The sequence below is a fragment of the Salmo trutta genome, chromosome 27 (genome assembly GCF_901001165.1).
Source record: "Salmo trutta chromosome 27, fSalTru1.1, whole genome shotgun sequence".
NCBI classification, from domain to species: Eukaryota; Metazoa; Chordata; class Actinopteri; order Salmoniformes; family Salmonidae; genus Salmo; species Salmo trutta.
The window spans coordinates 32392752-32406189 of NC_042983.1; the positions used below are offsets into that span (position 1 = coordinate 32392752).

The 13438-nt window shown below is 44.2% G+C and overlaps 1 protein-coding gene across 2 annotated transcripts in view; it reads left to right on the top strand.

The window, feature by feature from the left end:
* LOC115164906 (EGF-like repeat and discoidin I-like domain-containing protein 3) overlaps positions 1-13438 on the top strand; it is a 224387-nt gene that overhangs the window by 126310 nt on the left and 84639 nt on the right. For both annotated transcript variants that reach the window (XM_029717822.1, XM_029717823.1), the window contains one exon: positions 6953-7134. In XM_029717822.1, coding sequence (XP_029573682.1) covers positions 6953-7134 — 182 coding nt within the window. The remainder of the gene's footprint in view (positions 1-6952; positions 7135-13438) is intronic.

Sequence of the window (13438 nt, forward strand, 5' to 3'; positions counted from 1 at the left end):
TGATTGACTTGGAGTTACATTGTGTTGTTTAAGTGTTTTTTTGAGCAGTGTATTATTTATTGAAGTATTCAGACGCTTTAGTCAGCACTTTGTTGAAGCACCTTTTGGCAGTGATTACAGCCTCAAGTCTTCTTGGGTATGATGCTACAAGCTTGGTACACCTGTATTTGGGGAGTTTCTCCCATTCTTCTCTGCAGATCATCTCAAGCGCTGTCAGGTTGGATGGGGAGCGTTGCTGCACAGCTATTTTCAGGTCTCTCCAGAGATGTTCAATCAGGTTCAAGTCAGGGCACTGGCTGGGCCACTCAAGGACATTCAGAGACTTGTCTAGAAGCCACTCCTGCGTTGTCTTGGCTGTGTGCTTAGGGTCATTTACCTGTTGGAAGGTGAACCTTCACCCCAGTGTGAGGTCCCGTGCACTCTTGAGAAGGTTATCATCAAGGATCTCTTTGTGCTTTGCTCCGTTCATCTTTTCCTCGATCCTGACTAGTCTCCTGGTTCCTGCCACTGAAAACATCCCCACAGCATGATGCTTACTTTACTGACTTTATTGTCCCCATGGGGAAATTTTGTTGCAGTGTCATGCACACGTTTAAAGTGGTGTTTAAATAACAAAACAAATTGACAATACGACTTTCATAACAGTTACATACCAATAAAAAGAAACTAGCCTGCTGGCCTAACTGGGTCGATAGGAACATTAGCCCAAGCTATTTAGGGGGGATATCACACCTGGCACCTGATTGTCTAGTTATGTTTTTCCTGCCGAGGGGTGCCCTATGCCTGCGCCCAGAGGGGAGTAGTTCAAAGTCCAGGTACAGGGGCTGGCTTGGGTCTAAAATTATTTTGTGAGCCTTGTGGAGGGCCCTGACCTTAAAGATCTCATCCAGGCCTGTCTGTTTGATTCCAAGTACCTTGATTGCTGTGGTGATAATCCTTCTTAGCATATTTCTCTGGCTGACAGTGGAATTATCAAACCATCAAAAGACACAAAAAGTTAAAGTACTCTCAATGAAAGACTTGTAAAACAGAGTCAGTATAGTACAATTAATACTGCCACCACCATGCTTCACCATAGGGAGGGTGCCAGGTTTCCTCCAGACGTGACGCTTGGCATTCAGGCCAAAGAGTTCCATCTTGGTTTCATTAGACCAGATATTCTTGTTTCTCATAGTTTGAGAGTCCTTTAGATGACTCTTGGCAAACCTCAAGGTGGCTGTCATGTGGCTTTTACTAAGGAGTGTCTTCCGTCTGGCACTCTACCATAAAGGCCTAATTGGTGGAGTGTTTGTCCTTCTGGAAGGTTCTCCCATCTCCACAGAGGAACTCTGGAGCTCTGTCAGAGTGACCATCGGGTTCTTGGTCACCTCCTTGACCAAGGCCCTTCTCCCCCAATTGCTCAGTTTGGCAGTGCAGCCAGCTCTAGGAAGAGTCTTGTGGCATAAACTTCTTCCATTTAAGAATGATGGAGGCCACTGTGTTCTTGGGGACCTTCAATGCTGCAGAAATGTTTCCCAGATCTTTGCCTCGACACAATCCTGTCTCTGAGCTCTACGGACAATTCCTTCGACCTCATGGCTTGGTTTTTGCTCTGACATGCACTGTCAACTGTGGGACCTTAAAGAGACAGATGTGTGCTTTTCCAAATCATGTTCAATCAATTGAATTTACCACAGCTGGACTCCAATTGAGTTGTAGAAACATCTCAACATCTCCAATTGAGTTGTAGAAACATTCAATGGAAACAGGATGTACCTGAGCTCAATTTCGAGTCTCATGGCAAAGTGTCTGAATACTTATGTAAATAAGGTATTTCTGTTTTTACTTTTAATACATTTGCAAAAATGTCTAAAAACCTGCATTCCTCTTTTTCATTATGGGGTATTGCACTGTTTTGTCTCCACCATAATTTCCCATGGACATCAGAACAGCGATACAACCTCGATTTGGACAAAATATCTACTTCAACGAGTTGGCAGCTCTGGACTTTCTCCTTATCCCAGTCCAGACCCTAATCCCCAGGACTTGAAAGAGGAAGCAGCGGGAAGCAGGCGAAGCGGCATCATTTTGAGACTACGTCAGAGAGCCAATACACCGCCAATGACCGCCTGTTTATTGGTGAACTAGCAATCACTGGAGAACCAACTGGATGAGCTCTGTTTGAGACTATCCTAGCAACATGGCTTGAAAAACTGCAATATTCTATGTTTCTCAGAGTCATGGCTGAACGAGTACATGGATATACATCTTGCTGGTTTTTCTATGCATCATCAAGATCTGATGGCAGCATCTGGTAAAACTAAGGGAGGAGCGGTGGGACATCATTGACATGTTCAACCTATCCCTGACCCTGTCTGTAATAACAACTTGTTTCAAGTGGACCACCGTAGTCCCAATGCCCATAACGCCAAGGTAACCTGCCTAACTGACTATCACCCCGGAGCACTCATTTATAGCCATGACATGCTTTGAAGGCTGGTGATGGCTCACATCAACACCATCATCCCAGATACCCTGGACCCACTTCAATTTGTATACCACCCCAACAGATCCAGAGATGATGCAATCTCTATTGCACTCCAAACTGCCCTCACCCACCTGGACAAAAGGAATACCTATGTAAGAATGCTGTTCATTTACTACAGCTCAGCATTCAACCCCATAGTCCCCTCCAAGCTCATCAACAAGCTCAGGACCATGGGACTGAACCCATCCCTCGGCAACTGGATCCTGGACTTCCTGACGGGCCGCCCCTAGGAGGTGAAAGTAGGCAACGACACATCTGCCACGCTTACCATCAACATGTTGGGCCTCTCAGAGGTGTGTGCTTAATCCCCTCCATTACTCAATGTTCCCCCACTACTCATGTGGCTGCGCACGACTCCAACACCATCATCAAGTTTGCTAACAATACAACAGTGTTAGGACTGATCATCAACGACGATGAGGCAGCCTATAGGAAGGAGGTCAGAGACCTGGCTGTGTGGTGCCAGGACAACAACCTCTCCCTCAACGCCATCAAGCTGATCGTGGACTATAGGAAACGGAGGGACGAGCACACATCCATCCACATTGATGGGGCTGTAGTGGAACGTGTTGAGAGCCTCAAGTTACTCGGTGTCCTCATCACTAAGGAATTAACATGGTCCACACACCCTCACAGTTGTGAAGAGGGCACAAAATCACCTCTTCTCCCTCAGGAGGCTGAAAAGATTTGTCATGAGCCCTATGATCCTCAAAAAGTTATACAGTTGCACGATTGAGAGCATCTTGAATGGCTGCATCACTGCTTGGTACGGCAACAGCAAGGCGCTACAAAGGGTGGTGAGTACAGCCCAGTACATCACTGGAGCCCATTTCCCTGCCATCCAGGACCTTTATGCCAGGTGGTGTCAGAGGAAGGCCCAGAAAATGGTCAAAGACTCCAGCCACCCAAGCCATAGACTGTTCTCTCTAATACTGCACTGCAAGAGGTACCAGTGCACTATGTCTGGAACCAACAGGACCCTGAACAGCTTCTATTCCCAAGCCTTAACATGCTGACCAAACCGCTCGCGCACCTGTAGGTGCTATCTCGCGCATGTTGATTTTGTACCCCCACACCAGACACGATCAAAAGACGCAGCTTGAAATATCAAACAAACTCTGAACCAATTATATTAATTTGAGGACAGGTCGAAAAGCATTAAACATTTATGGAAATGTATCTAGCTAGCTTGCTGTTGCGAGCTAATTTGTCCTGGGATATAAACATTGGGTTGCTTATTTTTCCTGAAATGCACAAGGTCCTCCACTCCGACAATTAATCCACAGATGAAACGGTAAACCGAATTAGTTTCTCGTCATCTTTCCTCCTTCCTTCAGGCTTATTTTTCTTCTTTGGACTTTATATAGCGGTTGGCAACCAACTTTACACTCATCTTTCAATCACTCACATGGGTATATGCTCCTAAAATCCAATGAGGAGATGGCATGTGGGTATATGCGCCTAAAAACCAATGAGGAGATTTGAGAGGCAGGACTTGCACCGCGTTGAGCGTCACAAATATAATGATGTTCTATTTTAGCGCCTGGCCACGCAGACGCTCGCGAGCAGAGTGGGTGCAATGATTGAATAACATGTATGTGTACATTTATTTTGCAACTCTCGCGCACGCGACGTGTCTGGTCTGGTCAGCATGTAAGACTGCTAAACAAGTCTTCTAAATAGCTAATTTAATGGCTGCCCGGATTACCTGCATTGACCCTTATTTGAACTAACTCTCATGCACTGACTCTATGCACACACACTGGACTCTACCCACACACACTGGACTCTACCCAAACACTCACACATACTTACTCTGACACCCCAACACACACATACGCACACACAAACACACACACACTACATATACCCACACACATACAGTATAACATGTGCTCATATGCATACTGACGCCTCCCACACACACACACTTTCACACTCACCACATACGCTGCTGCTACTACTCCACATACGCTGCTGCTACAGCTCAGTCTATTATCTATCCTGTTGCCTAGTCACCTTACCCCTACTATGTATGTAGCTACCTCAATTACTTCGTACCCCTGCACATCGACTCGGTACTGGTACAGTAGTCCATGTTACAATAACAATACTTGTTTTTGTTATTCACTGTGTATTTGTTCCTTTTGTCACTATTTCTATTTTAGAAAATGTATCTTTGTCTTAACTCTGCATTGTTGGAAAAGGATCTCTAATTAAGCATTTCACTGTTAGTCTACACCTGATGTTTACGAAGTATGTGACATACATTTTGATTGATTTGATTTTGATTAGAGACTTCACGCGAACAGAACTCAGACCATCTCTCCAGATCTTTTCAGGGGTCTAAGTTACTTTGGATGTCACTGAGTTCACAAAAATTGGCTGAAAGGGAACAAGTGTGGAAACAAGAAGCTTTTTACCTACCCAGATCTTAAAATTCATCCTCAGTTAGAAAAATACATATCTGTAATTATGTGCAATAATGTGAAGTTGGTGACTGAAGAAAAGCACTCATCACAGACTAAGCATACACAGCAGGTCTGAAAACACATGACACCTTCATGCTTAAGCCTAGCTCGATGACATGCTGGTTTATTCGCCTAAGAAGAGTGCCTCTACTCAGCAGTGTTTTTGCACAGCGTGGAAGCTCTCACCTAATATTTAGCAGTCATGCATAGCTGTGAGTTGGGGACGCTCGAGAACGCTGTGGGCAAAGGCCTTAAAGATGCTTTGCAAAGCAGTGTCATAGCAGCCTGTTAATGCACGCCTGAGCAAAACACTAAAAATAGCATTAAGCCCAAAGTAGTTAGAGAAGCACTAAAACCAGGGGTACAGACGAAGCTGGGCTGTTCCCCTTTTTAACCCTTCCAGTCCCCCGCAGGGTTCCCCTTCACCTGAAATACAGGGGCGGATGGTTGAGATGCAGCACATTGAGTTGGTCTATTTTGAAAAGAGAATGACATTTTGTTTTCGTTTGATATGATTAGTCAGACAATCTCAAATGTTCTAGTTGCATTACATATACCAAGCGTCCATTTTTTGTTGTGGAGTTGAATTTGAAGAAGACTAATTTACGTAGCATAACTGCATTTCTCCGGACGATAAATCAATCCCAAAACGTACAATTATTAATGGTCAAATCGTTCCATTCCCATGCATCATGTCGCTCTAATTGACTACAGCGTGAGGTAGGTGGAAACTTACAAACTGTTGTGTTCTTTGAGAGCAAAACAGATGTTTTTGCACACAGACTAGCAATTATAAAAAGGAGAGAAGGTGCTAAACACCTGACAGTCGAGGGCTGTTGTGTGTTCTTGTTAAAATCGAAACAATGCATTCCTTGGTTCATTCACTCACTACGATGGGCATGTGAGGAATCTACAGTATGTAGCTCGTTTTCAATTTGTTTTCAACTCTCCCATGTTTTTAATTAATATTTGTAAGAATTTCTGGGATGAGGCCAAATTGTTTGATTTTGCTTAAGAAATTACATCTTTGACACGGTGTGCATTATAATGGACACAACAAAAAGAAGCACTCACAAGTTCAGCACAAGAAGCATTTTGTCTTTGAAAAGCGTTGGCAGGGTATAAAATCCACAGATGCGGCTGTTAAAATGCTGCTTAGCAGATCCTCAGTAAAAAGGATTCTTATACTTTGGGTGATTTCATTAGAGCCATATTGGTGTCATGTCTCTCCACTTTAGCTCTGGAGTATTGATGGTATATAAACCCTGCTTCGGACTGTTGACTGTGGTGATGATGTTGTCCAGGCAGAATAGTTGGAGTTCCTTTGGAGCCAGTCTGAGGGCTCTCTTTTTGGTGGAGGACTTAGAGAAGAGACCCATGGCTCCTGTGGATGTGGATGGGTTGCAGGATGACCAGAATGGCCCCCTAATTGAGGGCTGTGTCATAGTGGAAACATTGAGGATGTCCTGGAGATGAACCAGATCAATGACAACAGTTTGATGAATACGAGTCAAGGTGACCTGACTCTTTACGACATCAAGGACAGGATTTCCATGGGAGAGAGTAGCAACAAAGATACGATTTCGGTTAGCGAAGGCAAAAACTCAGTGTTTATGACCGAGACTCTGCCTGATGTAATGGAGGGGAGCCCAACCATGGAGTACATCTTGTTCTGAGACAGATGAACATGGACAGAAAATGATGGACTGAGGAAGGAACACTGAAAAGCAGCAGTGCTGTAGAGAATGGGACGGTGGACCATAAGATTATTCCTATGAAGAAAGAATGCTGCTCCTCTGGTGCACACCTATACATATGTCTTATTAAAATATTCATGTTTTGATCAACCTCTATCTTAAACTCACTAGCCAGATACCTGTGAAACGTATGATTGCATACGTATTTGATACTTTATCTAACCCTATACATGTCTGTTTTTGTTCTGTCCTCTCAGAATGCTCTGGACCACTTGGCATGGAGGGGGGCATCATCTCCAACCAGCAGATAACAGCCTCATCCACACATCGTGCTCTGTTCGGCCTGCAGAAGTGGTACCCCTACTTCGCCCGGCTCAACAAGAAGGGTCTGGTCAATGCATGGACGGCTGCCGAGAACGACAGATGGCCCTGGATCCAGGTAAGACTCAGATACCAGCTGGGAGAAACGAGTCACTCAGGTTACTAGACAGAGACAGATGTGCCCACTAAAACTCCTCGCACACCAGAGCAAATGTTGATCTGAGATGTGTGTGTACATCTGAATGTTGGCATCAATGCAGTATTAACTGGAGTTTAGGAAGTTTGGATTTGTGACGTACTGTATCTGTTTTTAGAGTTGAAGTTACAGTACTTATATTATGCTTGGGTCCTATTTCAGGTACTATTTTTGCTTGTGGTGTGACTTTACAGTTAATTAGTGTGTCAGTTGACTAGTGCCACAGTGCTGATTGGGTTTAGTGGCAGATTAAACAGTGAGAGCTGGACAGAACAGCTGTTGGTTCCACTCCTGTGTGTATTACCAGTGGGGTTGCTGGAGCGAATCACAGCATGTATGTGCTAAACCTCTGCCGTTCTTTCGTTCTGAAATGCAAATGCATATCCTTCACTCAGACCTACACAGTTGTGTACTCCGAGATTTGTCTCAGAGGTGCCAGTTCAGGCATCAAAGTGTTTGTTTGGTTGGATTCGTAATAGAAACAATAGGTACATTTCACTGTGTGGATATTTAAAGCAGTTAGTGAAAGGTAATGATATAATAACTATCCCATTGTGTCTCTAAGAATTGACATGGATTATGGATTTATTTATTTTTTAGCTGTCATTTCTAAGTGTGTCCCAAATCTATGTTATAGATCACAGAAATTAAAGAGAGCGATAAACAGAAAAGTGTGGGGGGGGGGGGGGGGCGAGAGAATGTGTCAAAGAGGGATAGGAGGAGAGGGTATATAGAAATCATGATCCAAAGAGATTATCTGAGGAGAAATGCAGAGTGAGAAAAGACAGACACATGCATGAAAGGGAAAGGTGAGCGAGACGGAAAGAGAAACAGAGAGTGCGAGAAGAAGTTTATTTGCGTTGTTTGTAACATATTTTTTTTACTTATTTCGTACATAATGTTGCCACTACCATCTCTTATGACCGAAAATAACTTCTGGACATCAGGACTGCGATTACTCACCATGGAATGGCAGAATCCTTTTTTTCCTTTAACAAGTCTGACGAGCCCAACGCGAACGATATACTGCTTTCTCGGGAACAGGCCCAGATCCCCATGATTTGCGTGAAGAGAATGCGGAGAAAAAGAGGCCAGAGGGCGGGCTTCTTTCTGAGAATTCGTAGGCAATCGAATAAACACCCACTTCCTTCCATTCTGCTAGCAAACGTGCAATTTTTGGAGAATAAAATTGATGACCTACGCGGAAGATTAAACTACCAACGGGACATTCAAAACTGTAATATCTTATGCTTCACGGAGTCATGGCTGAACGATGACACTATCAACATACAGCTGGTTTAACACTGTACCGGCAGGATAGAACAGCGGCGTCTAGTAAGACAAGTGGTGGCGGACTATGTATTTTTGTAAGTAACATCTGGTGCACGAAATCTAAGGAAGTCTTGAGCTATTGCTCACCTGAGGTAGAGTATCTCATGATAAGCTGTAGACCAGACTATCTACCTAGAGAGTTTTCATCTGTATTTTTTGTAGCTGTTTACATACCACCACAGACTGAGGCTGGCACTAAGACACCAATGAATGAGCTCTATTCCGCCATAAGCAAACAAGAAAACGCTAAACCAGAGGCGGCGCTCCTAGTAGCCGGGGACTTTAATACATGGAAACTTAAATCTGTTTTACCAAATTTCTATCAGCATGTTAAATGTGCAACCAGAGGGACCACCTTTACTCCACACACAGAGACGCATACAAAGCTCTCCCTCACCCTCCATTTGGCAAATCTGACCATAATTATATCCTCCTGATTCCTGCTTACAAGGAAAAATTAAAGCAGGAAGCACCAGCGACTAGATCAATAATAAAGTATTCAGACGAAGAAAATGCTAAGCTACAGGACTGTTTTGCTAGCACTGTGACCATATGTACATACCCCAACCAGAAGCCATGGACTACAGGCAACATCCGCATTGAGCTAAAGGCTAGAGCTGCCGCTTTCAAGGAGCTGGACTCTAACCTGGAAGCTTATAAGAAATCCCGCTATGCCCTCCGACGAACCATCAAACAGGCAAAGCATCAATACAGGACTAAGATCGAATCGTACTACACCGGCTCTGACGCTCGTCGGATGTGGCAGTGCTTGCAAACCATTACAGACTACAAAGGGAAGCACAGCCGAGCCAAATAACACTGAAACATGCATGAGAGCACCAGCTGTTCCGGAAGACTGTGTGATCACGCTCTCTGCAGCTGATGTGAGTAAGACCTTTAAACAGTTCAACATTCACAAGACCGCAGGGCCAGACGTATTACCAGGACGTGTGCTGTGAGCATGACCAACTGGCAAGTGTCTTTTTTAACCTCTCCCTGTGCGAGTCTGTAATACCAACATGTTTTAACCCCTGTGCGGCCTCCGTATGCGGGACGGACATCCAGCGAAAAATCCTATCGCCATTAGCATAACAAAATGTAATAATTTTTTTTTTCACATTTTTTTTCAAATTATATCGTTTTATAGATACACCTCTCCTGAATCGAACCACGTTGTCCGATTTCAAAAAGGCTTTACAGCAAAAGCAAAACATTAGATTATGTTAGAGGAGTATATCGTAAAAGTAGCCACATAGCCATTTTCCGACCAACCACATGCATCACAAATAACCAAAAAACAGCTAAATGCAGCACTAACCTTTGACAATCTTCATCAGATGACACACCTAGGACATCATGTTACACAATACATGCATTCTTTTGTTCGATAAAGTTCATATTTATATATAAAAACAGCATTTTACATCAGTGCGTAACGTTGACTAACTATTTTCCCTCAAATGCATCCGATGAAACAGCGCTACAATTTACTAAATTACTATTCGAAAACATTTTAAAAATGTAATATTGTCATTCTAAGATTTATAGATGAATATCTCTTGAAAGCACCTGTAATGCCAGATTTAAAAATAACTTTACTGGGTAATCACACTTTGCGATAAAAGGGGATGCGATACTCAGAACAATAGGCTAGCAATACTGGTTAGCGCCATCTTGGAACAATCGCATATCAAATCTAGTCTTGTATACTATTGTCAATAATCCCTTACCTTTGATTATCTTCATCCTTAGGCACTTCCAGGAATCCCAGGTCCACAACAAATGTATTTTCGTTCGAAAAAGTTCATCCTTTATGTTCCATTAGCTTGTTGTTGTTAGCGCGTTCTGAAGGCTGCACCAAAAGTTCCGACGTGCGCGGGGCTACTCGTTCAACAAAATTCATTTTTTTCTTATTTAAGTTCGTTCAAACATGTCAAACGTTGTATAACATAAATCTTTAGGGCGTTTTTCAACTAGAGCTCCAATAAGATTCGAGGGGGACGATTGCATTGTGTTTCAAAACGTTTCGAAAGGGGAGGGTAGCTAGGGGCGCCGGCGTCATAAGGGTGATGGCCCTCTCCGTGTGACCACGTTCCACAGCGTGTCATTCAGTCAGTTTTCACAGTAGAAGGCTCAAATCACTTTGTAAAGACTGGGGACATCTAGTGGAAGCAATAGGAAGTGTTCAATGAACCATAGCTCACGGTGTGATTAATAGGCAACGTGATGAGGTTGAGTCCGCAATTCAGAATTCCACTTCCTGTTTCGATCTGTCTCGGGGTTTTGACTGCAATATGAGTTCTGTTATACTCGAAGACACCATTCAAACAGTTTAGAAACTTTAGGGTGTTTTCTATCCACAAGTATTAATTATATGCATATCCTAGCTTCTGAGTTTGAGTAGTAGGCCGTTTAAAATGGGCACGAATTTTTTTCAAAATGCGCTGTGGCGCCCCCTATCCTAGGCGACCGTCAAGAGGTTAAGCAGACCACCGTAGTGCCTGTGCCCATGAACACTAAGGTAACCTTTCTGAATGACTACAGACCCGTAGCACTCACTTCTGTAGCCATGAAGTACAGGCTGGTCATGGCTCACATCAACACTATTATCGCAGAAACCCTAGATCCACTCCAATTTGCATACCGCCCCAACAGATCCATAGATGATGCAATCTCTATTGCACTCCACACTGCCCTTTCCCACCTGGACAAAAGGAAGGCCTATGTGAGAATGCTATTCATTGACTACAGCTCATCGTTCAACACCATATTGCCCTCAAAACTTGTCAATAAGCTAAAGACCCTGGGACTAAACACCTCCCTCTGCAACTAGATCCTGGACTTCCTGACGGCTGCCCCCAAGTGGTAAGGGTAGGTAACAACACTGCACTGATCCTCAACACAGGGGCCCCTCAGGAGTGCGTGCTCAGTCCCCTCCTGTACTCCCTGTTCACTCATGACTGCACGGCTAAGCACGACTCCAACACCATCATTAAGTTTGACGATGACACAACGAGACAGCCTATAGGGAGGAGGTCAGAGACCTGGCCGCGTGGTGCTAGGACAACAACCTCTCCCTCAACATGATCAAGACAAAGGAGATGATTGTGGACTACAGGAAAAGAGAACCGAGCATGCCCACATTTTCATCGACGGGGCTGCAGTGGAGTAGGTTGAGATCTTCAAGTTCCTTGGTGTCCATATCATCAACAAACTAAGATGGTCCAAGCACACCAAGACAGTCATGAAGAGGGAACAACAAAACATATTCCCCCTCAGGAGACTGAAAATACTTTGCATGGGTCCTCAGATCCTCAAAAGGTTCTACAACTGCACCATCGAGAGAATCCTGACTGGTTGCATCACTGCCTGGTATGTCAACTGCTCGGCCTCCAACCACAAGGTACTACAGAGGGTAGTGCGAATGGTCCAGTACATCACTGGGGCCAAGCTTCCTGCCATCCAGGACCTCTATACCAGGCGGTGTCAGAGGAAGGCCCTAAAAATTGTCAAAGACTCCAGCCACCCCAGTCATAGACTGTTCTCTCCTGTTCTCTCTGCTACCGCACGGCAAGCGGCACTGGAGCGCCAAGTCTAGGTCCAAGAGGCTTCTAAACAGCTTCTACCCCAAAGCCATAAGACTCCTGAACATCTAATCAAATGGCTACCCAGACCTATTGCATTGCCCCCCCCCCCCTTTTACACCGCTGCTACTCTCTGTTGCTACTCTACTTTAATAACTCAACCTAAATGTACATATTACCTCAACTAACCGGTGCCCCCGCACATTGACTCTATACCTGTACCCCCCTGTATATAGTCTCACTATTGTTATTTTACTGCTGCTCTTTAATTACTGGTTTCTTTTATTTCTTACTCTTATCTGTATTTGTTTTAAACTGCATTGTTGGTTAGGTGCTCGTAAGTAAGCATTTCACTGCAAGGTTGTATTCCGTGCATGTGACTAATACAATTTGATTTGAAGACAGAGTGGAAGGGAAAGGTGAGTGAGACAAACAGAGAAACAGAGAGAAGCAAAGAAGTCAGAGAGACACATGGGTGGAAGGGAAAGGTGAGCGAGACAGACAGAAACAGAGAGAAGCAAAGAAGACAGAGAGACACGGGTGGAAGGGAAAGGTGAGCGAGACAGAGAGAGAAACAGAGGGAGCGAGAGAAAAGCAGCCAAGCGCATGGAGCATATAAGACAAATCTGGGATGACGTGGCGTCATTAAAGGCAAACAAACCACTGAGGTGGTTTGTTTGGCTTTAATGACGCCACGTGGGATAATGTTGAGGATTCTGTGGCGCTCTGGCTTCAGGAGAGGGGCTCTGGGTAATTGGGACATGAGTAGAGTGGTGTAGACTTCTCTCAGCGCTATGGGGTTTTAGGCTCGGGGGCGGTATGTTCTGAAAGTGTGTGTGTGGGTGTTTTGTGTTTTCCTAGTGTCAGGGCCAGCCCTGTCATGGTGTCAGGTTTAACACTCCAGTTCTGTGTGTTTGTCTGACGATTTATTGTATTGACAAGATAGCCAACTGACCGCTCTAACAGTGGAAATATATGTCCGTACTGATTGAAGGCAGATGAGATCAGGTGGGAACATTCTAGCAAATGAGAAGGCAGATATGTGTGTGAACAACATGCACAACAACTAAGTCATTTTTGTCAAAGTTGCCAGAATTCCACGTGTATCCACTTATATCAGTACATTTGTAACAGCCTAAACATTATGAAACTTCTATTTGATCAAATAAGCCTTACTTAATTTGACACTCTCATAGACATCCATACAAAAAAGGGCTTATGTCACGCGGACAGATTTTGGGCGGAGTAAAACCTCTCGCTTCACCTCTTCCTCTCTGCTCTGTATTATTGAATAGCAAATAAATCAAACA